Below are 25,429 nucleotides of genomic sequence, written 5' to 3' on the forward strand. Positions count from 1 at the left end.
TACATCAAACAGCATCTTTGGAAACCCTGTGTTGTAAGTTTGCCCGTCAGCAGTCCGATGCAAGCTTTTGAGTATCGAATCAACCGAGACGTACAAACAGCGTAGGAAGGGAAGCAAGGATGTAACTATCAAGGAAGGGAATGTTCGCGATAGGAAAAAATAACGAACAAGTTTTCTTTTCTCTTGGTAACATTTAGCATAGTAAAATCAATAAATAAATCACCATATGGTAATGGTGGGCTTAAAAGTTAACCATCACTTCAACGTTTGTTTCGTTGATGAATCAACACAAAAACAATGAATTTCAAAAGAATATCTTTATTTCACTCATTGAAAGCACCGACAATTTAAATGCAATGTACCAAGCTTTGGAATGTCCTAAATACAGGTACATTTTATTACAAAACATGCTATATTGCTACGTAAATGCTTACGTTAATATTGCATTTTGATCACAAGCAAAGCTTTTGAACAACATTTCTGAAATGCATTTTTTTTAATCATAGAGGAAATTAGGTTAAGTATATGCATAATATTCAAAGTTAACCTAAGTCGAACCTCGTTTGTCGAACAGAAAAAAAGGAATATTAAATACTCCAGATTAATAAAACGGGGCCAAGATCTACATACATATTGTACTGTAGGTCTTTGATAAGGAGCAGTTGCTTAACTTAAAGTGAAACATGAATGTATTTAGGAGAACTATTCTTTTCAGTTGAATTTAACGAAGTTCCACCACTGCAAGTTCCTGTCTTTATTTTAACCTGCCTGATTGTGCAGATAGGCTCATCTCATTGTCTAGAATACTGTCGTTTGTGTATGTAGTATTCGAGTGATGTCTTAAAAAGAGTAGATAAAATAATGTAACTCTCTAAACATTCATTACTAACGTTTCATTAAGAAAAGAATCAATGATAAATCAATTGGATACAGTCTAAACCTGACTCAAAATGTACACATTAACATCAGTATACTTTCTTTCAAATTTGCAGTTACACTCATGTAATCTACCAAGTGTAAGTGACATTCTTCTTTTAAGGTAATACTTCTTATTTTGTTTTCCTTATAAATGTAAAATCTCAAAAATGGAGGTCTTATTTAGTAGTACAACTTATTACAATGCTACTATAGTCTAACCATGTTTTATGATTTATTACAAATATCATGAAGTCAATCCATTGTGTGTAACTTAAAACAATTCTACTCTAGTTAAAACCGTACTTTATTTCAATTCTACTCCAGTTAAAATCGTACTTTATTACAATTCTACTCCAGTTCAAACCGTACTTTATTACAATTCTACTCCAGTTCAAACAGTACTTTATTATTTAAAACAATTCTACTCCAGTTAAAACCGTACTTTATTTCAATTCTACTCCAGTTCAAACCGTACTTTATTACAATTCTACTCCAGTTCAAACCGTACTTTATTACTGATAACAAGTCTACTCTAGTTCAAACCGTACTTTATTATTTATAACAATTCTACTCCAGTTCAAACCATACTTTATTACTGATAACAATTCTACTCCAGTTAAAACCGTACTTTATTACTGATAACAATTCTACTCCAGTTCAAACCGTACTTTATTACAATTCTACTCCAGTTCAAACCATACTTTATTACTGATAACAAGTCTACTCCAGTTAAAACCGTTCTTTATTACTGATAACAATTCTACTCCAGTTCAAACCATACTTTATTACTGATAACAAGTCTACTCCAGTTAAAACCGTTCTTTATTACTGATAACAATTCTACTCCAGTTCAAACCATACTTTATTACTGATAACAAGTCTACTCCAGTTAAAACCGTTCTTTATTACTGATAACAATTCTACTCCAGTTCAAACCATACTTTATTACTGATAACAAGTCTACTCCAGTTAAAACCGTTCTTTATTACTGATAACAATTCTACTCCAGTTCAAACCATACTTTATTACTGATAACAAGTCTACTCCAGTTAAAACCGTTCTTTATTACTGATAACAATTCTACTCCAGTTCAAACCATACTTTATTACTGATAACAAGTCTACTCCAGTTAAAACCGTTCTTTATTACTGATAACAATTCTACTCCAGTTCAAACCATACTTTATTACTGATAACAAGTCTACTCCAGTTAAAACCGTTCTTTATTACTGATAACAATTCTACTCCAGTTCAAACCATACTTTATTACTGATAACAAGTCTACTCCAGTTAAAACCGTTCTTTATTACTGATAACAATTCTACTCCAGTTCAAACCATACTTTATTACTGATAACAAGTCTACTCCAGTTAAAACCGTTCTTTATTACTTGTTACAATTCTACACACACTACTCCCTGGAATATTTCGTGTCAAATCAAAATGCTCTTTATGCCACAGCTTGCGGATGTATCAAATTGCACATAACCAATTGATAATCAATTATGATTGTTATTTTTTAAAGCTAATTTACATTTTCTTGTTAAAAAAAGTAACAGATTTTGAATTAATCAATCTTAAGTAGGTTGAAGCTTTGAATCTGTATATCAACAACTCTTTCTATTAGTTAATTACTGAACACACTGGTCACAAAGGAGTGATTATATAAGCCTTTAATTTCTAGTCGTGGAGTTGCAACTTGCCTCTAAATAAACCATATTAGTTAAAATTCATAAGAATTACACTAGATTTTTTTTTTAGATAAAACAAGCTTAAGCCTATTCATGCAGATGATGCCGTGTCATTCCTAACCTGACGTAACAATAAATCTTATTTCCCCCCATTTTGACATCAATTAATTAGTTATATTTTTTTACGACTAGTTTTCAATTATTGTTGAATCATAATATCATGTTCTAAGTTTTAACCACAGTTTATGACTTATTACCATTCTCCTGTAGTCGGACCATAGTTTATTTGCCACTTACATTACAATTCCACTTCGGTCATAGTGTATGACTTATTACATTTCTACTCTAATCAAACTGTAGTTTTTCGTATTATAATTATGCTCTAGTCAATCCACTGTGTATGAACTACAACAATTCTACTCTAGTTCCAATCATACTTTTTACTTCAGTTAGCATAGAATCAAGCGAAGAGATGACAGTGGCAGCTGGGATTTATCAGCAACTGTACTTCAATGCTTACAGGTGTAAACATATAGCTACAGATGTAAGATTTGGGCTGCTGATATACTCTAGTTGATGTCGTTGATGTCATATATGTATTCATGTTATGGCCGGCATAGTAAATTTCCTTCAGTAATCCGTTGATTTAGGGTCGCTATGATTTACTAAAGCTATTTACCGTATGTTGGGGTGGCTATGATTTACTGAAGCTATTTTCTGAATGTTGGGGTGGCTATGATTTACTGGAGCTATTAACCGTACATATGTATGTTGGGGTGGCTATGATTTACTGGAGCTATTAACCGTATGTTGGGGTGGCTATGATTTACTGAAGCTATTTACCGTATGTTGGGGTGGCTATGATTTACTGAAGCTATTTACCCTATGTTGGGGTCGCTATGATTTACTGAAGCTATTTACCGTATGTTGGGGTGGCTGTGATTTACTGGAGCTATTAACCGTATGTTATATCTTACACACCATAAATTGTTTAAATATTTCACAAATGAAATGTTCTCATTGCATCAATTTAAATCCAACAGATGTGAAGACAGAATTCCAATCAAATTTCAACTAACAGGTAAGTCTCATTTAATTTTTGAATTAATCAACAATGTCTAAATAATGCTCCGACAATTACTATGATTTTCTAATTTTGAAGTTAAATGTAACATGGCATAGTAAAGTAACATATATATTCTAAAGAACGTTCTCAATAATATTTCTTGTAAAACCATTATTCTTAATCTACGAAACTAGAGTCTGCTTTCCCTTTCATTAAGGGCAAAGATCTAAACAGGTTTTAAACTATCCTCTAAAATATGTCTTTGATATTCACCGGAGGATCAAAATGACTACCATTCATTCGGAGAGAATAGACTAGTATTATCAGTAAAAAAGGAGAAAAGGTTCAAACAATAAAACTATGAGTAAACTGTCAGGCGTTAATCGATCACAATAAAAAAAAATTTAAAAAAAAAGTTAAAACATAAAGTATGCCTTCTAGAGTCCGACTCGTTCATATTAAAATTTAATATACACTTACAAAATGAGAATAAGTGATTAATAATCTTATCAATGCAAAAAAAATATGCATCCAGGTTTGACTTCATTAAACTTAAGAATTTTAACAAATATAACGTCTTACACATATAAAGCTTTAGTCAACAAGCAATGAATTCTATAAAACTGTAATGGTTTAGTACCAAGTATACATATAGTATAAAACTGTAACGGTTTAGTACCGAGTATACATATAGTATAAAACTGTAACGGTTTAGTACCGAGTATACATATAGTATAAAACTGTAACGGTTTAGTACCCAGTATACATATAGTATAAAACTGTAACGGTTTAGTACCGAGTATAACTAGGGTATAAAACTGTAACGGTTTAGTACCGAGTATACATATAGTATAAAACTATGTCATGTTAATTAACTGTAAAGTGATCATTCTAATCAGACGCAGATATTATTTCCAAAAACTACAACCTCTTTCCCCCACAAAATCAAAACAAGAATATGCTTCCATATAGCAAATAATTAAAACCTTATTGAAATATAACACACAATATGAACATCAACGAGAAAAATAGTTTTTTTAATAATTTATAACTTTAGAGTATAAAAATATAGTTTGGTGAATTTAGCAACTTAAAGAATAGGCAAAAGTACCATGTAAGCACTCGTCGTTGTGAGCATATATATTTCTATTGGTAAATATGGAATTTTCATTGTGGAACATTGGTAAAACACAGATATTTCAAAAAGAACATTTTTTGAAGACAAAATTTTACTTTAATTGTTTATTGACATAGAGTCAAACTGGACAGTCCTGAGCGTGCAGACTTGAAATAAGTTTAAAGGTTGATTTTTCAACATGGTTTCTTGTTTCAAAACAATTATTTTTTCGTAAAATGTTAATCCTGAAATCAGATCACTTATATTTTTGTTTTCATTATGTGAGCTTGAATGCTTGTATATTTAAATGTAAATGTGAGGTAAACATGTTTATGACTTGAACACACTTCTGTTACAAAGTTTACTAGCATATATTTATATTGTATATATGTATACAATGTATTACAGTTTTCACACAAAAGAGACAGAAAATTGAACACAATCAACAGTTAATATGGACATAGCCATGGAAGAAAACACAAGCCAATAATATATTAATTATGTAGATTAAATAATTATATGGGGGACACCTGGTCCATTAAACTGTATAGCAGGTTATTTCTGTGGGTGATCCACAGAATAATATTACAAGCAGAAAAACAAGCTGCGATAATAAACTTCATGACCATAATGTTGTCATGGAATAGCAAGTATATGGTTGTAACAAATAACTAGATTATTTCACACATCTAATATTTTGGTGTGGATTTGTTTACAAAATATGCGTACATGTTATTGCTCAATATCCTATAATAAATTGACTATTTAACCCTTTATGTGCCAGATGTCCCGTTTCTGTGCTTAAACAATGTGAAAAATTCGTTTCTTCACCTGTCTTTATCGCGAAATTATAGCCTGACAGGTGTAAATTTAATTTTGGTCAAATTCACGAAAAAATTAAGCCGGTGACAATAACCTGTTAAACATTATTCTGTATTTACGTATTGCAGAGTTATCTTCTCTTGGGAGCAGGTATTGATTGTTACGTCACTTGTTTGTGAGAGTAACGTCATCAATTTTTGAGAAAACGACGTAATTTGTTCACACAAACCAATGACATAACAATCAATTCCTGCTCCCAAGAGAAGATAACTCTGCAATACGCAAAGACAGAATACCGGTACATTGACATTATATGATTTACAAGGCAGAAACCTATCACTGTACATGTATAGCGCTTTAAATTTCCAGGGTCAATTAATAATATTAAATTTTGCTGTGCACCCGAATCCCATGTGTCGTTTAGAGTATTTTGAGTGTCATCATGTAAGCGTTAAACCTCGAAATACAGGGAAACTGTATGAAAACTGTGATCTGCCAGTGACTTCACTCAAAATCAAACATGTCCCTTTGAAGGAGTAAACAGTTATCAATTAATCATCTATTGTGTACACATAAATACGTTGTGGCCACTTATACATTATGTAAGTGTTGTTTTCACATGGACTGCCCAGTTGTCCGGTGATAATCTGATTGGAGTTCATTTAGGCTTGCATAAAAGCGTTGGGTTATAAGTATTTTTCAACATGTTTTGATAAGGTCTGTAAAAGTGGTTAACGTTTTCGATTTATTCGCTGGTGTTTAGAATTCGCGGATATTAGTCAAAGCGTGAATATAGCGAAATTAAAACCCCTGCAAAATATAACTGCTATACAGTATACATCTGTACTGTGTAATTACGTAATTACAACGTTTATAACGTGGAAAATATATATATTACATATGGCTGCAACATCATAAGCATACATGTACATTTTTGTATACACATAAGGCTGTCGGAAAGATACCAAATGTCACAACATTAAGAAAATGTAAAGTGGAGATCAAAATTAGAGGTAAAACAGGTTGGAATATCTGGCCCTGATTTCTTTAAAATAGAAAATCATATTTACACTTTTATTTATTATAATTTTTTATCATTTATCATAGAATTCATTTCAAATATAAAGTATAAATGGATAGGTTATGTTTCTTCATTTCAATCCAAATTTAACTGTTGGTTACTGTCTTCAAATTGTCTATGATGATTATAAAATCGATCTTGATTAAAAAATGGCATCAAAATCTTTGTTTTTTCTTGATTTCTGAAAATATTTTGCCTGAAACTTTAATTTTATCAAAATTGAATTAAGTCCTTAAAACATGATTTACTCTAAAATGATAGATAATGAACATGCAACTGCTTTAAGAGCTAACTTTATGAAAACAGATATTGAGCTTACTTTTCATGTCAAGCTATCAGGGCCTGGTGAATAAACACTCTATCATTGACATTTATAGAGCTGGCAAAATTATGGAAGTTTCTTTATAAGTGAGTGGAACACATACACTCAATAAATTATAAACGAATGTGTAGCAAGTAAGAATGAGCTGTGATCTCATCATTCACATCCGTATTTCGGCAATTGGATTTGACTGTTTTTTTTCTTTCTATTTCTAAAATTACAACACAAAGAAAATTGTCTAGAGCACTGACCAACAATAGCGCCATGGAATTGTGCGGAAGAATAGGAGGTCAGTTTAGATAACCAACCTTGGCAGACTGCACACAACACAAGCCTGTATGGTTTTTTACAATGATTAAAGTGATTTTTGTTCGAAGCCATGGCCCTTAAATAAAAAAAAAAACTTTTTTTCAAAACACATAGTCTTATCCTTTATCCTTAACTACCCAGGGGGCTGCCAGCGGTGGCCAAGTGTTTAAGGCGTCCGACATTCTGCTACCACTAGCCCTCCACCACTGGGTCGCAGACTCGAGGCCTACGTGGGGCAGTCGCCAGTAAAAGCGCAGGTCGGTGGTTTTTCTCCGGCTTTCCTCCACCACCAAGACCTGTATAAGTACTAAATTTTCTTCAAGTGTAGGTCATTGAAGACCACGAAAACATCGAAAATGAAATCATTTAATATGTTTTCTAAACTGTTACCCTTCACAATAAAAACTGCATATACAGAGATTTAAAGGATTGTTTAAACTCAGCAATCCGACACCCGAGTTTTGGTGTCCTATTGATATACTTTAGTACCATCATTCAAGTATGGTATCACAATTTATAATGTGTTTACAGAGGCAGTTTTAGAAATACAAGATGTTACAAATCTTAGAAAAATACATTGTAGAAAATCACAGTTACCTCCCTTACTTAGCTATTCATCAGTTAGCTATATTAAAAATAAGCTATTGAAATTATTTGATTAAGACATTAATTTATATTTATCACTGTTTATTATACTGATATTTCCAATCACATTTCTTTTGCCTTTTTTCCTTTTTTGTGTGTGTGTGTGTGTGTGTGTGTGTGTGAGATGAATAAGAAAGCCTATTTTTCACTCATCTTTGACTGTTTGCCATCATAACATCCTCCCTCCCCCCATCTCAACTATAGAACAACCTTCTTTTATCAAGGGCCCCCCCCCCATCAAGGTGGCTTGCAGTCACCTGTCCAACCTGCAGCTGGGGTATTTTCCCCTCAAATGAAAAAAGGGTAGTAGTAGCCTTGCAACCCCCAACTCTCTCTACCACAAAGTACATCCTTCATGTCAGACGTGCCGTGCCCTCCTACTGCCAGTCCAGTAGGCAGTGCCCCTTTATCGCCGGTACATCCTTGCTATGTCAGCTTTGTAATGGTTCTCCATTGCTTTTCGCTTCAATTTGAAGGAGTCCGTGACGAGCCCAGAGTCAGGCATCCAAGGTTCTGGGACCAATGTGATGGCCTGTGGTAGACAGTACTTCTCAACACCGGCTGGAAATAAAGAAAGGAGACATAATTTACTGATATAAATAACATCCTTCTCTGGTTATAAACTATTGACAGACTTTCCCACACTCAAACTGTGTGAATCTGTGCACATAGGATTCTTACAAAAGTCAACACTTCTTTTTCATAATTTCCGTAATTTTGATATTAAATCCAAAAATTCCTGTCAATACATGTTTAAAGTATATGGTTTACTGTTTATTTGTTCATTCTCTCTATATATATATCATCATTCTAACTATTGTCAACATTCTTTCACACAGACACGACTAATGAGAAATGAGCTTTGAAAACAAAATCTGTGAACATCTGACTGATCTATCAACAATGCGAGACTACAATCAGACTCTATCCTGTCACTAAACATTGAGTAATTGTTGTAAAATTATACAATTTAATAGGCAGTCTATAGAGTGGGTCTCTCTAGCTTAATAACTTCACTGCGCAAACTTTGAAAACAGGATGTCAGAATATAAAAAGTTCCAATTTTTTCCAATAATTCGTTTTCAATATCAACAAAAACAAATCCATTTACCTTTTACACCATACTCATTCAACTTCTTCAGGAACTCCTTCGAGAGTTTTTCATTCCGGCACAATTTATCAACATCCTCTTCCTCAATTTTCATTTCTTTTGCTAAACATTTCAGATTCTTTTGATTGGGTACAACCAGGCTTACAGTACAACTATGGCGGCTGTCACCTACTACACAGATCTGTTCTACTAGCGGAGACATCTTGAGGCTCGTCTCCACCTGACTCAAAGCTACATATTCTCCAGCTTGTAGTTTTACCAGATCTTTCTTCCTGTCTGAAATATTGTAGAAAAAGTCTTAAAATGTCAGCTGTTTGTCAAGTGAGTGCAATGGTTTTCAATATAAACAATGTCTATCAGATGGTATTGTAAAGCCTTGGCTAGCTGTGAGCGCCGAAATGGCAGCTCTGGCTGTATGCTCCCCAGGGAGTTGAATAAGAAATTGGCTAGTTGCAATGGCCCTATAACCACGGATAATAATTTGTGAACAGCTTTGAGACGACATACAAACAACTTGTGATAAAGCGGTATATAAGAACCAAGAATTATTATTATTATAATTATAAAGAGTTTATTTGTAAAGGGGAAAAAGAGAAATGCACACCAGGATTTGAACCAGGGACCCTCCGATAGCGAACTCTAGACGGACTCTCTAACCAGTTCAGCTACCTGGTCGCCAGCAAACAACCAATTCAGCTACCTGGTCGCCGTTAACCAACCAATTCAGCTACCTGGCCGCGAGCAAACACCCAGTTCAGCTCCCTGGTCGCCGGCAACCACCCAGTCAAGCTACCTGGTCCCCGGCAAACAACCAGTGCAGCTACCTGGTCGACGGCAAACAACCAATACAGCTACCCGGTCGCCAGTAACCAACCAGTTCAGCTCCCTGGTCGCCGGCAACCACCCAGTTCAGCTACCTGGTCGCCGGCAAACAACCAGTTCAGCTACCTGGTCGCCAGTAAACAACCAGTTCAGCTACCTGGTCGCCAGCAAACAACCAGTTCAGCTACCTGGTCGCCGGCAAACAACCAGTTCAGCTACCTGGTCCCGGCAAACAACCAATTCAGCTACCTGGTCGCCGGTAAACAACCAATTCAGCTACCTGGTCGCCAGTAAACAACCAATCCAGCTACCTGGTCGACGGCAAACGGCAAACAACCAGTTCCGCTACATATGGAACATTTGTAATACATGTATCACATTTTCATGGCGACGTTTTAATAAAAAGAACAAACATGACATATCAAGCCTTGTTACTCAATCTACGACCACGATTTTGGTCACAGACTTTTCTTTATCTTCTTATAAGAGCATTGGTCCACAAGACGATTCACCATTCACCCAAAGTCAGCAGGACAAAAATAAATATTTTTGTGAAATTATTTATTTATCATGTCATGAGAAGTCAATGCAGACTTGAATGGAGCTTGCTAAAACAAAGTGTGTGAGATAACATTCAGAAGTTGCTTCTCTCCTTTGTTATTTTCTGTGCTTATTTATCATAAGAGGGCTGCTGTTTACCACCACATGTAGATATCCTCCTGAAATCTAGATGATCATGAAGGACTGTGATCTGAATATAGAGGCAAATGTATATGCCTGCGTTCAGAATAATCTAGATGATCAATATGAACATACCGGGGGTACTTCAATACATATGGACATTGGTTCTTTCCCCGGCATCAATTCCAGTTTGTGAAAAGAAGAGATACATCCAGACACAGAGATACAGAAGAAAAAGAGACCGATACAGCAGGAGGGTGACAGGGACATAAAGATGTAGGGTGAAGGTCATTGTGACCTCATTAATATGCAATAAAAACCTGATACTGGTAATACTTCTGTTTTTTACCAAAATATCTTCAACGGTTTATAACTCATGGCACACACAAAATGCTTTTTGATTGAAGTAGAACAAGCATTAGTAATTAAGACCTAATAAAAAACAGTGAAGAACTCTCACAGACATAAACCATCCTGGACCTATATCGGAGAAAACCAGTGTTAACTAAACACACTTGGTATTTACCTATGATTCTGAGACATCCATCTTCCTCAAACTGACCAATATCTCCGGTACAGAAATAGCGGATACCCTCTATCTCTGTAAAGTCCTCCAGAGTCTTTTCTTCCATCTTATGGTACCCCTGTACAATATTGCCCCCACCCATTAAGATCTCGCCCCGGGGGTGGGGCTTGTCCTGGTCTGTGTACTTTCCTGTAACATGAGTGAAGGTCACAAGATTAAGCAAAGTAAACACTAACTATTGATTTGGACATTTATCTCAAAGATACTTTACTTGCATGATCACTCTAAACTTCAATACAATGATGTATATAATAATAATAATAATAATAATAATAATAATAGTATACAACATTTGATATAGCACCCTGTCTAGCTAACATAAGCCACTCTAAAGCGCCTAACAGTACATAGATATACAATTAATACAATTAGCATATACATATACATTAATCAATACAGTTTTTGAGGAATTCACAGGAGCCTCCTTATCATGAATAACTACTGGTCCTATGCCACCTGGCTAATATCTACCTATGTGTGTATGCCTGCGTGTGTGCTGGAGATGTGATGTGTTCTGTTTGTAGTGGGACCGTGCTTCCAACATCATCATTTATAGTGCCACCTCACTTGAATGCTACAGCACAGATATTGTAACATCCACCCCAGACCAATTTATACTCCACCTGGGTTGTTGCTCGACCAATCCGCCCATATTCTTTTGTTTTAATTTTACAATGTGAAACAATATTATGAAGCATGATGTCACAATACTTTAACATTCCATCTTATATAAACCCTTTGTGTTGGTATTGAGAAACAGAGAAAGTAGTGGTTTTTTTATACATGAATTACAAGAAAACTTATAATATTTCAAAGTAAAGGCAGATGGCTATTGAAATTTTGGAACTAACAGTACATAGACGTTGGGTCTCACTTACTTTTTAATAGCATCTTAATTTACTAATTTGTGACAAACTATTCTGATTGTATCCAACCTCATTAATTATCCGTCATAATCGACTCACAACCGCTCATCGATTATACTAGCCATTAGCCATCATATAGAATATATTTCATCTGCTGGATAACTATACTACTCTGTCGTGAACTTGACCTAAAACCACTAAACAAACAAAACAGGATGTATTGAGTGATACTCGTGATAGCATTAGCTATCTATATCTACATTTCCTCTACAAGGTCTTTTATGAGCATCACCAGAAGAAATATCATTCATACAGCTATGAACGCAATTCAATCAGCATCATTTTGAAGCTTCTCCTTCCACCTCGAATAACATGTGACAATCTGTTAGAAGCAAACATTTTGGTGCATTTGGCTGTTCCAGGAATATCGTTTACACTGACACTTCAATATTGAAAATATAAGAGAATATTTATATTCAGGTCAATGATAACTAAACATTTAGAATGTAAATATAACGATTGAATGGCATGCCGGTGTCATGCATAAAATGTACCTCCTGCTTAAATAGTATCCGNTTGGTTATACACATATTTATGTATATACATGGAGTATGTATGTATAATCAATTTGCATTCATACCAACATGAAATTGAAAATAAATATGTCGTTCAATCTTTATATGATGGTAAGAGCTGGATGGGGATTCGCGGTGGCCAAGTGGTTCATGCATCCGACATTCTGCTACCTCACTAGCCCTCCACCACTGGGTCGCAGGTTCCAAGCCTACGTGGGGCAGTCCCCAGGTACTGGCCATAGTATAGGTAGGTGGTTTTTCTATGGGAACTTGGGCTTTCCTCGCCAATCAAAACCTGGCACTTTCTTAAATGACCCTAGCTGTTATAGTATAGGTAGGTGGTTTTTCTATGGGAACTTGGGCTTTCCTCGACAATCAAAACCTGGCACGTTCTTAAATGACCCTAGCTGTTATAGTATAGGTAGGTGGTTTTTCTATGGGAACTTGGGCTTTCCTCGACAATCAAAACCTGGCACGTTCTTAAATGACCCTAGCTGTTATAGTATAGGTAGGTGGTTTTTCTATGGGAACTTGGGCTTTCCTCGACAATCAAAACCTGGCACGTTCTTAAATGACCCTAGCTGTTATAGTATAGGTAGGTGGTTTTTCTATGGGAACTTGGGCTTTCCTCGACAATCAAAACCTGGCACTTTCTTAAATGACCCTAGCTGTTAATAGGACATAAAACACAAACAGACCAAACTTTATATGATGGTAAGAGCTTGATGTGAATTCAATGTACAAACCTTCGGGCCAGTCCCGTAGTCTCACTTCACCACAGAACAGGGGTGCACCCACCTTCCCTGTACTTAAGTCTCCCACTGTAACAGTTAACATTTAATCAACAAAAGTAATGCAGGGCGGAACAAGTTATGCCCCTACCATGTCAATCTGACCTTCTTAAAATCCTTCTGATGAAAATATGGAAATGTCGAGAAGAACAGCATTTGTACTGTGTACTACAACTCATTGAAGTTGAGAACTAATTCAGAAATAATGTGTCATACTGTACTTGACCAACTTAAACTGAAGTAATATTTATATTTCATATATCCTTTATGACCTATAAAAAAATATTTTCAAAGGAATTGTCTCCCTTGTATAAATTTCAAACAGGTCAATTTATATCAAACATCAACAGGTCAACAACACATGTACAGTGGGCATTATCTCCAGTTTGGGAAAACATTCGCCACCTAGGACTAGTTTGATATGTATACAATGTCAACAAAGATAATATATAACGGAAAAAGATATTGGATGACATGTTAAACTCATTCACCCCTGAACACACATTTGAACTCTTCCAATTCAAAGGTTGGAATAGTTCATTATGAAATTTCAGGGGTGAATGAGTTAAGTAGCTGTTTATAGGACTCCGAACTGCTAATTTATAATAGATTGTACATAAATGTACCAGAAAGTCCTACCTTCTGTAATGGTCCCGGCACCACAAGTCTCAGTTAGGCCGTATCCCTGTAGTACAGGGCAACAGAAACAGACATTCATGAATCGCTGTGTCTGTTCTGACAGAGGAGCTCCACCACTCAGCATCATACGGATGTTCCCACCCAACAGCTCTCGTATCTTCTGGAAAATTAGTCTGGAAAAAGAGATCATAACAAAATCTTATAATCACCATTAGACCAAGATGTACAAGACCTTATTGGGAATATCAGTCTAAAACAAAGATTACAATAAGTACAAAGCCTGAATGCTAAAGATTTTTCAATGTCACCATTCTATAAGATTGGAGGAACGTCAAAAATCCTTGTTAAGTTCAAAAATATTTTCTGAAAATTAAGTGAAGTAGTATTACCGGTAATCTGGAACCTAATATCTGAATTTCTGGGCAGGACTAATGATCATCTTTTTAATATCAATCATTCTTTATACTGTCTTCTATTTTGGAAACCAACTTCTACCTGTGTTCATTAACATGTTTACAAAAAGAGGCTCAGAGGGCCTGTATCGCTCACCTGGCTACCTAAGCGATCATGGCAAAACATTCTCCATATAAGATCCCAGGGAGAGGGCCAGACCTCAAGGCCAATCCTTGTAGCATATCTGTATTACATTTTTCATTAATTCTAATATCATGACTGCGTTCATCTCTTTATGCCCAGCAATTGCATATTTAGTTTTGGGATGGGGATTTCAACAGTTTCAAAGTTATGACTCAGGGACTAAGTCTCAAAAGGTTGAGCCAGACCCCCGGGCCATCCAGGAAGCATATGTACATTCATCTCTTTCTACTCAGCAATTGTATATATGGTTATAGGGTGGGGATCTAAACCATTTCCAAGTACAGTAAAACCCCACTTATTCGAACTCGCATAACTAAAATACCCGCTACTCCTCGAAAAGTTTGCTTGGTCCCGACCAGTATATACATTGTACCAATATATTCTTTGTAAATTAACCTCAGATTACTTGAACAGCCGTTGCTTGAATACCCTGTATTCCTCGAACTCTAATTTATCCCCGACCACTCAAATCCTTAGTATTTTACCTTAAACCTTAGTATTTTACCTAAAACCTTAGTATTTTACCTAAATCCTTAGTATTTTACCTAAAACCTTAGTATTTTACCTAAATCCTTAGTATTTTACCTAAAACCTTAGAATTTTACCTAAATCCTTAGTATTTTACCTAAATCCTTATATTTTTACCTAAAACCTTAGTATTTTACCTAAATCCTTAGTATTTTACCTTAAACCTTAGTATTTTACCTATCCATTTGTCGAACAGGTAGACACACCTGGGTGTATAGCCGCCTTCATTGACATGCCTCGAGGCACAGGCTGCAGTCCACGCTCATAGTACTAATAGAGATGTCGGCCGAACATCAGATTATTAGAGGATTATATAATTAACGGCAGTGTCATTAAGTAACTGTACCGTTACCCTGTTGTAGTTATTATCATTTTGTGTGCACATTTATTATTTCCAGACGATGTTTTGACATCGATGTCTTGGCAGAAGTGTAAATTTTACAGTGTGTGTAAAACCATATTTTGGCATAACAGTATTAAGCGGAAACCACAAAGCAGATTCTCAACCATCTTTAAAGACGTTTAAACTTGAAAACGTCATGATTGTTAATTTTGTTATCAATCAACATTTTGATATAATAGGCATTCCAGATTTTCTACATTATTAAAATTTTAATAAAGATTTCCGCTTGTTTTGATAGTTTGTAAAGTTAACGTAGCCGATTATATATATAATTACACTATGGCAGATTACATCAAAACCAGTACATGTACGTTAAACATGCAGATTATTTTAAAAAAAATCCTTTCTTTATAACCATGACCATACATTTCATTGTCCAGCTATTTTATATCTCATTAAATGTTGTCATCTGTATTAAACTTTTTACTTCCGCATAGTTCTAGAGAAGTCGTTTATAATAACATAGCCAAACTGCCCCCTTTGGCCCCACCCCTCAGTACCCTAGGGGGTCAGCCCAACCACTTTAGTGAAATTCCAATCAGTGGTTAAAAAGAAGAAGTTGTTTGAAGAAATTGTTGACGTACAGACGACGGATGACGGATGCCACGGTATGGCATGAGCTCACCTTAATTGGTCCTTCGGACCCGATGAGCTAATAAATTAATTTGAAAACAATTGTCTATATACAGATGTTTCTTCTAATGAGGCAAATAAATCAACATACCCTGATTCCAACATACATACATACATAACACACATGAAGGCACATTCTTAAATGACCGTAACTGTTTAAGGATGTTAAACATGTTAACTCATTCAACCCTTAACACACATTTGAACTCTTCCAATTCAAAGTTTGGAAGAGTTCATTATAAAATTTTAGGGGTGAATGAAATAAACAAACTAAAACCAGACCAAACTAATGACTTACTTATTCAAAATAGGTGTGTCGTATCCTCGTAGAAGATTGTTGAGCTTGTATTCGTAGGCAAACTTAAACACAGCCTTAAATACAGGTCCCCGGGATTGGACTTTTTCCTCCACACCTTTGTACAGACGGTCCATTATAACCTACAGCCAAGGTTTAAATAATCTTATACTTAAGCCGTTTTAATTTGTGATGTTACAATCAAGTTAGGCAGAATTTACATATTACAAAATCAACGAAGTAGTGTATATATCAGCAAAACTCTCCATGATTGGTGGGCTGGATTAGGTTACAAGTATCATCAACTGGTTACCAGTATCATCACCTGGTTACTAGTATCATCAACTGGTTACAAGTGTCATCAACTGGTTACAAGTGTCATCAACTGGTTACAAGTATCATCAACTGGTTACTAGTATCGACAACTGGTTACAAGTATCATCAACTGGTTACCAGTATCATCAACTGGTTACAAGTATCATCAACTGGTTACAAGTGTCATCAACTGGTTACAAGTGTCATCAACTGGTTACAAGTATCATCAACTGGTTACTAGTATCGACAACTGGTTACAAGTATCATCAACTGGTTACCAGTATCATCAACTGGTTACAAGTATCATCAACTGGTTACAAGTGTCATCAACTGGTTACAAGTGTCATCAACTGGTTACAAGTGTCATCAACTGGTTACAAGTATCATCAACTGGTTACTAGTATCATCAACTGGTTACAAGTGTCATCAACTGGTTACAAGTGTCATCAACTGGTTACCAGTATCAACAACTGGTTACCAGTATCAATAACTGGTTACAAGTATCATCAACTGGTTACAAGTGTCATCAACTGGTTACAAGTATCATCAACTGGTTACCAGTATCATCAACTGGTTACCAGTGTTATCAACTGGTTACAAGTGTAATCAACTGGTTACCAGTATCATCAACTGGTTACCAGTGTCATCAACTGGTTACCAGTGTCATCAACTGGTTACCGGTATCATCAACTGGTTACAAGTGTCATCTACTGGTTACAAGTATCATCAACTGGTTACAAGTATCATCTACTGGTTACAAGTGTCATCTACTGGTTACAAGTGTCATTAACTGGTTACAAGTATCATCAACTGGTTACTAGTATCATAAAGTAGCTTCAAGTATCACCAACTGGTTACTAGTAGCATCTACTGGTTACCAGTATCATCAACTGGTTACTAGTATCGACAACTGGTTACAAGTATCATCTACTGGTTACCAGTACAATCAACTGGTTACCAGTATCATCAACTGGTTACTAGTATCGACAACTAGTTACAGGTATCATCAACTGGTTACCAGTATCATCAACTGGTTACTAGTATCATCAACTGGTTACCAGTATCGACAACTGGTTACCAGTATCGACAACTGGTTACCAGTATCGACAACTGGTTACAAGTATCATCAACTGGTTACAAGTATCATCAACTGGTTACAAGTATCATCAACTGGTTACAAGTATCATCAACTGGTTACAAGTGTCATCAACTGGTAATTAGTATCATAAACTAGCTTCAAGTATCATCAACTGGTTACAAGTATAATCAACTGGTAACAAGTATTTCTAACTGCACTTTTTCATTTATGACATACAAAAACATTTTTGTGGTAATTTTTGTGGTAATTATTTTTTCCAATCTTTACAACATCTACAAGCACCACTCTTCTTTTTATAATTCTATTCAAGTAGCATCAATAAAGATATTTTCACAGAAGCACTAATGTAACACTTGTACACTGTGTAGTAGAGTAACTATCAACAGGACAAGGTGACTTACAGGCACGGCAGCCATTAGTGAGGGTTTCAGGATGGACAAGTCACCTTTACTTCCTTTCTTGATCTTACTGGACTGTGAATAAAAACAACCAAGAATGTAACGGACAATACTGGGTGATAATATCAGGAATGTAACAGACAATACAGGGTGATAATATCAGGAATTTAACAGACAATACAGGGTGNGGGAATGTAACAGACAATACAGGGTGATAGTATCAGGAATGTAACAGATAATACAGGGTGATAATATCAGGAATGTAACAGACAATACAGGGTGATAGTATCAGGAATGTAACAGACAATACAGGGTGAGAATCATCATCATGTTTATCGTACTAGACTGGGAGTAAACCAATCATGGATGTAATAGATAATACAGGGTGAGGTTCACCAACACTGCTATTTTCTTGTATAATTTAAATTACTTTATTTTCAAGAAAGATCCATTCTCAATGAAACCAATTGTAAATTAAAACTTATGTGACCATCAATTCCATGGATACTTACTAGCAGTAATGAAATAACACACTCAGAATTGAAAATTAAAGTACATGTATTCGTAAATAAATTCTACAAGCATAATTTGCAAAATACAGTACACACAAAAATATAGTGATAGAGTAAAGGCTGGGTGCTTGTTAATAATATATAGCATTACCTATTACAGAAATGGTAAAACCTGGTTAAGTAAATTATGGATGAGTTAAATAATTCTATCTGAAGTAGCTATATAGGTTGTCTGGTCCCAACCATTTTCCAATATAAATGTAAGTAACTTGGCCCACAAGTGTCTAACACTAATGACTGGAAAAGTGCAGTCCTGACCCAATTTCATCATAATTTCTTCTCAAACTGCTAGTTCAAACCCACCTGGTCTGTCAATGTAAGTGGTGAGGAATAGCCAATACAGGAACCACATGCCACACAGGACAACTCTGCCAAAACAAAATACATCAACATTAACAGCAGCCCTATCATAATACATCAACATTAACAGCAGCCCTATCATAATATATCAACATTAACAGCAGCCCTATCATAATATAACAATCAGTAGAATGTCAACATAACAGTGAAGTTCAGTTTTTCTATTAAAAGTAAGTGTTGAAATTACACATGGGAAATTAATTAAAAAAACAAAGTTCATGTGCATCTTTCACCAGATTTTCTTGTTTACAATGGTATGCTAACATAATTATATTGAAAACGATACACTAGATATTGATCTATACCGTAACTGAAAAGTTATTTGATCAAAAGGTCATCTTTACATATCCCAGATTAGGACATAAGCCAATGGGAGATAAGTAAATGTATATTTTGTGAAAAGTTCATACCTGCAGTCAGAACTAAGTTTAAACTTATTTTATTGTGTAAAGGTACAAATGGATTGGATTGAACTAAGCCATGGACCAAAGGGAGATAACTAAAATATATTTTGTGACAAGTTCAAGCTCACAGTCAGAACCGAGACATTGGCCAAGGAGAGATAAGTAAAAACGGTAATTCACTGTGACAACGACATACCTGCACTCAGCTCGAGTACATGGGCCAAGGGGAGATAACCCACATAGGTATCACCGGGGCTGAAATAAGAAATCAAATATGTGCATGTACGTGGTAAGACTACATCAATTACACAAATAATTGAATATCTATATCAAATAAAAAAGGGACATGTGCTGGTTTTATCCACAACAAGGTTGTAGAGTCGTCAAGTATGCAAGCAGAGCACTAAAAGCAAAGTATATTGTTGTCTTTATCCAATCACACCATTAAACTTTAAACAGTCAATTTATTTCAAACATTCAAAGGAACGATCATTCAATATGCATGTATTTGAATATCATATACACTATTTGAAGTGGGTTTTTTTTTACAATTATATCAAATTACCGGTAGACAAAGCAATTTTTTTTTTCGTAATTTTTCGTGAATCTGTTTATGATTTGATGGGTGTACCTGTAGTATTGCTATGATAATTGCCCTACCTGAGTCCAGCTATCTTTTGCACCTGTCCTGCCATTCCACACATGAGGTTGCCATGGCTAATCAACACACCTGCAGAAAAATAGTGTACATATGGATTTGCTTTGGCAAAATCAATTAATCTCATTATTAATATTTAAATCATATCTAGCCAAAGTTCTCAAAACAAAGAAAACGAAAATTTGCCAAAATAGGTGATCTCGTTTAAAATAAAATAAAAATGTTAATATTCAATTGAACTACAAAGTTTGTTTAAAATTAGATTCCAAAAGTTATGTATAAAATTATGTTAATTACATCCTGGGGAAGAGGTGGTATTTCTTCCATTATTAATGTAAAATGTAATAGGTCAATACACCTAAACTTATGATACAGGACTTGTTAAAACCTAGCTATGGGAGGAAATAATATCTAACGATTGAAAAAGATATTACTTTGCATCTATGTGAAACATTATAGGAACTGAGCGGTATTTGTTACTTGTTAGGAGCAATGTGGGACAGCTGATGTAATCTGACCTGTAAGCTAGTTTTTAGGACACTTATAAACCTGCTCATTGTCATTAACTAGCTAGTGTTACTTGTTAGGAGCAATGTGGGACAGCTGATGTAATCTGACCTGTTGGCTAGTTTTTAGGACACTTATGAACCTGCTCATTGTCATTAACTAGCTAGTGTTACTTGTTAGGAGCAATGTGGGACAGCTGATGTAATCTGACCTGTTGGCTAGTTTTTAGGACACTTATGAACCTGCTCATTGTCATTAACTAGCTAGTGTTACTTGTTAGGAGCAATGTGGGACAGCTGATGTAATCTGACCTGTTGGCTAGTTTTTAGGACACTTATGAACCTGCTCATTGTCATTAACTAGCTAGTGTTACTTGTTAGGAGCAATGTGGGACAGCTGATGTAATCTGACCTGTTGGCTAGTTTTTAGGACACTTATGAACCTGCTCATTGTCATTAACTAGCTAGTGTTACTTGTTAGGAGCAATGTGGGACAGCTGATGTAATCTGACCTGTTGGCTAGTTTTTAGGACACTTATGAACCTGCTCATTGTCATTAACTAGCTAGTGTTACTTGTTAGGAGCAATGTGGGACAGCTGATGTAATCTGACCTGTTGGCTAGTTTTTAGGACACTTATGAACCTGCTCATTGTCATTAACTAGCTAGTGTTACTTGTTAGGAGCAATGTGGGACAGCTGATGTAATCTGACCTGTTGGCTAGTTTTTAGGACACTTATGAACCTGCTCATTGTCATTAACTAGCTAGTGTTACTTGTTAGGAGCAATGTGGGACAGCTGATGTAATCTGACCTGTTGGCTAGTTTTTAGGACACTTATGAACCTGCTCATTGTCATTAACTAGCTAGTGTTACTTGTTAGGAGCAATGTGGGACAGCTGATGTAATCTGACCTGTTGGCTAGTTTTTAGGACACTTATGAACCTGCTCATTGTCATTAACTAGCTAGTGTTACTTGTTAGGAGCAATGTGGGACAGCTGATGTAATCTGACCTGTTGGCTAGTTTTTAGGACACTTATGAACCTGCTCATTGTCATTAACTAGCTAGTGTTACTTGTTAGGAGCAATGTGGGACAGCTGATGTAATCTGACCTGTTGGCTAGTTTTTAGGACACTTATGAACCTGCTCATTGTCATTAACTAGCTAGTGTTACTTGTTAGGAGCAATGTGGGACAGCTGATGTAATCTGACCTGTTGGCTAGTTTTTAGGACACTTATGAACCTGCTCATTGTCATTAACTAGCTAGTGTTACTTGTTAGGAGCAATGTGGGACAGCTGATGTAATCTGACCTGTTGGCTAGTTTTTAGGACACTTATGAACCTGCTCATTGTCATTAACTAGCTAGTGTTACTTGTTAGGAGCAATGTGGGACAGCTGATGTAATCTGACCTGTTGGCTAGTTTTTAGGACACTTATGAACCTGCTCATTGTCATTAACTAGCTAGTGTTACTTGTTAGGAGCAATGTGGGACAGCTGATGTAATCTGACCTGTTGGCTAGTTTTTAGGACACTTATGAACCTGCTCATTGTCATTAACTAGCTAGTGTTACTTGTTAGGAGCAATGTGGGACAGCTGATGTAATCTGACCTGTTGGCTAGTTTTTAGGACACTTATAAACCTGCTCATTGTCATTAACTAGCTAGTGTTACTTGACCTTTTTTTTACTTACCTTATAGCTGCAGTTGTATAACAGCCGATGGACTGAATTGCTTATGTAACTTGATATATGGGTGTTCACAACTGGATTCCTGTAGATTACACTTTTACCTTATAGATACCTTAAAGGTAATCTTACCTGTCTTTTTTTTTACATTCAGGAATCTGTGTTGACCACGACAAAGGACAATTAACTTGTCTTTCACCTTTTGGGACTCCTGTGGACCCGCTTGTGTACAACTTGTCTTTTACCTTTTGGGACTCCTGTGGACCCACTTGTGTACAACTTGTCTTTTACCTTTTGGGACTCCTGTGGACCCGCTTGCGTATAACTTCTCTTTTACCTTTTGGGACTCCTGTGGACCCGCTTGTGTACAACTTGTCTTTTACCTTTTGGGACTCCTGTGGACCCACTTGTGTACATGATCACTGCAATGTCTTCTCGTTTTGGTTGAGTCACTGGTGTCTGGACTGCAAAGTAATAGACATACAATGCCATCTGATTTTAATAATACTGACAAATGTTCGCTGCTTTTATATAACATATACCACACTACATCTGTGTAAGTCATCAGCTCCCTAGGAAAGACAAGTACTATATAGTCACTACACAGGATGTCTAGTATCACTAGGGTGACGATAAAATGATTCAGAGCAAAGTTACAGACAAAATTTAACGGCCTACATAGAACCTCCCTCTCTCTCTCTCTACAATTTCATGGCCATTACAATATTAAGAGCAATTTCATAGGCATTAAGCATGCCACATTTTAAAGGGAATTTTAATGCTATTTTAATGCGATATTTAATGAAATTTAAATAAGAATTTAATGAAAACACTTTTTAATCCAGTTTTAATGACCATGCATGCAGTAGAGTAAGTCTGCCCTATGAACTCCTCCTACCTCCTCCCCCCAAATACCCCTAACCCATCCCAGCCCTTTCTGTCTGTTGACCCCGAAGTAAAACTCACTGTTTTCTGGCATGGCTCCCATAGTCTCTACCTCAGCCATTGATAGCACCTTCACATGGCTAGGGAAGTCACTGATCTGTGGGGTGCGGTTACCACCAATGTAAATTAGATGACTAAGCTTCGGCATTTTGTGGATGATACCCTGGGAATGACAACAATTTCAAATGAATGGTGCTACATTATAATAAAAGCATTAATTAAATCACACTCTAGAAAATTATAGTTGAAACTTACGGCGCTGTCCCACCGTAACCTATAGCACCAGAGTATGACACTTTTTTCGAACACACTGGCATGTACCCTAGTGTACACTGATATTCAGTTCAGGGTACATTATGCATAAGTTATATAGGGTAACAGCACAGTGTCACACGCTGGCCTGTACCCTAGTGTACACTGATATTCAGTTCAGGGGACGTTATGCATAAGTTATATAGGGTAACAGCACGTTCTCACACGCTGGCATGTACCCTAGTGTACACTGATATTCAGGTCAGGGTTCGTTATGCATAAGTTATATAGGGTAACAGCACAGTGGCACACGCTGGCATGTACGCTAGTGTACACTGATATTCAGTTCAGGGTACGTTCTGCATAAGTTATATAGGGTAACAGCACAGTGTCACACGCTGGCCTGTACCCTAGTGTACACTGATATTCAGTTCAGGGGACGTTATGCATAAGTTATATAGGGTAACAGCACATTGTAACACGCTGGCATGTACGCTAGTGTACACTGATATTCAGTTCAGGGTACGTTATGCTTAAGTTATATAGGGTAACAGCACAGTGTCACACGCTGACATGTACCCTAGTGTACACTGATATTCAGTTCAGGGGACGTTATGCATAAGTTATATAGGGTAACAGCACAGGGTCACACGCTGGCATGTACCCTAGTGTACACTGATATTCAGTTCAGGGTACGTTGTGCATAAGTTATATAGGGTAACAGCACAGTGTCACACGCTGACATGTACCCTAGTGTACACTGATATTCAGTTCAGGGTACATTATGCATAAGTTATCTAGGGTAACAGCACAGTGTCACACGCTGGCATGTACGCTAGTGTACACTGATATTCAGTTCAGGGTACGTTATGCATAAGTTATATAGGTTAACAGCACAGTGTCACACGCTGGCATGTACCCTAGCGTACACTGATATTCAGTTCAGGGTACGTTATGCTTAAGTTATATAGGGTAACAGCACAGTGTCACACGCTGACATGTACCCTAGTGTACACTGATATTCAGTTCAGGGGACGTTATGCATAAGTTATATAGGGTAACAGCACATTGTAACACGCTGGCATGTACGCTAGTGTACACTGATATTCAGTTCAGGGTACGTTCTGCATAAGTTATATAGGGTAACAGCACAGTGTCACAAGCTGGCATGTACGCTAGTGTACACTGATATTCAGTTCAGGGTACGCTATGCATAAGTTATATAGGGTAACAGCACAGTGTCACACGCTGGCATGCGTAAAGTCCCAAAAGTTTGTTGTGCATGCACAACATTTTTCAACATATGGAATGTATGCTTCATACGTTACTCATACATTATGGATATGTTAGATGTATGTTGACATATGCTGACATACAGGTAGGTTATAGGTATATTACTCATAAGTCGAGATACGTTGGAGATTCGTCAGCTGAATGTCTCATACTTGTAACTTACTTCTTACCTATATGTCTAACGTATCTGCAACGCATATGGACGCATAATTAACTTATGAGTAATGTATTAAAACGTGTTTCTAGCGTACAGCTAGCCTATTATTGGCGTAAATGGTGTTTCTGCATATATAGGGTTCTGGTTAGTAGCTCATCATCACTGCTCAACCCACCCTCAAGGAAGATGGAGGATCCTGAGAGGCTGCAACAAGAATAACAGATAGTCGTTCTCCAACATCAACAGAACCTCATCGAATTGGCGATTTACCAGTTCCATGCCAATA

General features: G+C 36.2%; 1 protein-coding gene and 1 long non-coding RNA gene across 2 annotated transcripts in view; both read right to left on the reverse strand.

Moving 5' to 3' along the window:
• Window positions 1-302: 302 nt before the first annotated feature.
• LOC110458355 lies at window positions 303-5,796 on the reverse strand. Its single transcript, XR_002463787.1, has 2 exons — window positions 1,587-5,796; window positions 303-1,553 (listed from the first exon to the last, which is right to left on the reverse strand). It is a non-coding gene; the product is annotated as an uncharacterized LOC110458355 (long non-coding RNA).
• A 1,845-nt stretch (window positions 5,797-7,641) lies between these two features.
• LOC110458363 (long-chain-fatty-acid--CoA ligase 4-like) overlaps window positions 7,642-25,429 on the reverse strand; it is a 34,326-nt gene continuing 16,538 nt past the window's right edge. The window contains exons 6-17 of the mRNA XM_021510026.1: window positions 23,463-23,604; window positions 22,880-22,960; window positions 20,305-20,374; window positions 19,841-19,899; window positions 19,184-19,248; window positions 18,312-18,383; window positions 16,500-16,639; window positions 14,041-14,213; window positions 13,357-13,431; window positions 11,110-11,298; window positions 9,081-9,356; window positions 7,642-8,530 (exon numbers count right to left, since the gene is read on the reverse strand). Of these exons, the coding sequence (XP_021365701.1) occupies window positions 8,376-8,530; window positions 9,081-9,356; window positions 11,110-11,298; window positions 13,357-13,431; window positions 14,041-14,213; window positions 16,500-16,639; window positions 18,312-18,383; window positions 19,184-19,248; window positions 19,841-19,899; window positions 20,305-20,374; window positions 22,880-22,960; window positions 23,463-23,604 (1,497 nt within the window). The 3' untranslated portion in view covers window positions 7,642-8,375. The remainder of the gene's footprint in view (window positions 8,531-9,080; window positions 9,357-11,109; window positions 11,299-13,356; window positions 13,432-14,040; window positions 14,214-16,499; window positions 16,640-18,311; window positions 18,384-19,183; window positions 19,249-19,840; window positions 19,900-20,304; window positions 20,375-22,879; window positions 22,961-23,462; window positions 23,605-25,429) is intronic.

This window comes from Mizuhopecten yessoensis, unplaced genomic scaffold (assembly GCF_002113885.1).
Source record: "Mizuhopecten yessoensis strain PY_sf001 unplaced genomic scaffold, ASM211388v2 scaffold9561, whole genome shotgun sequence".
Taxonomy (NCBI): Eukaryota; Metazoa; Mollusca; class Bivalvia; order Pectinida; family Pectinidae; genus Mizuhopecten; species Mizuhopecten yessoensis.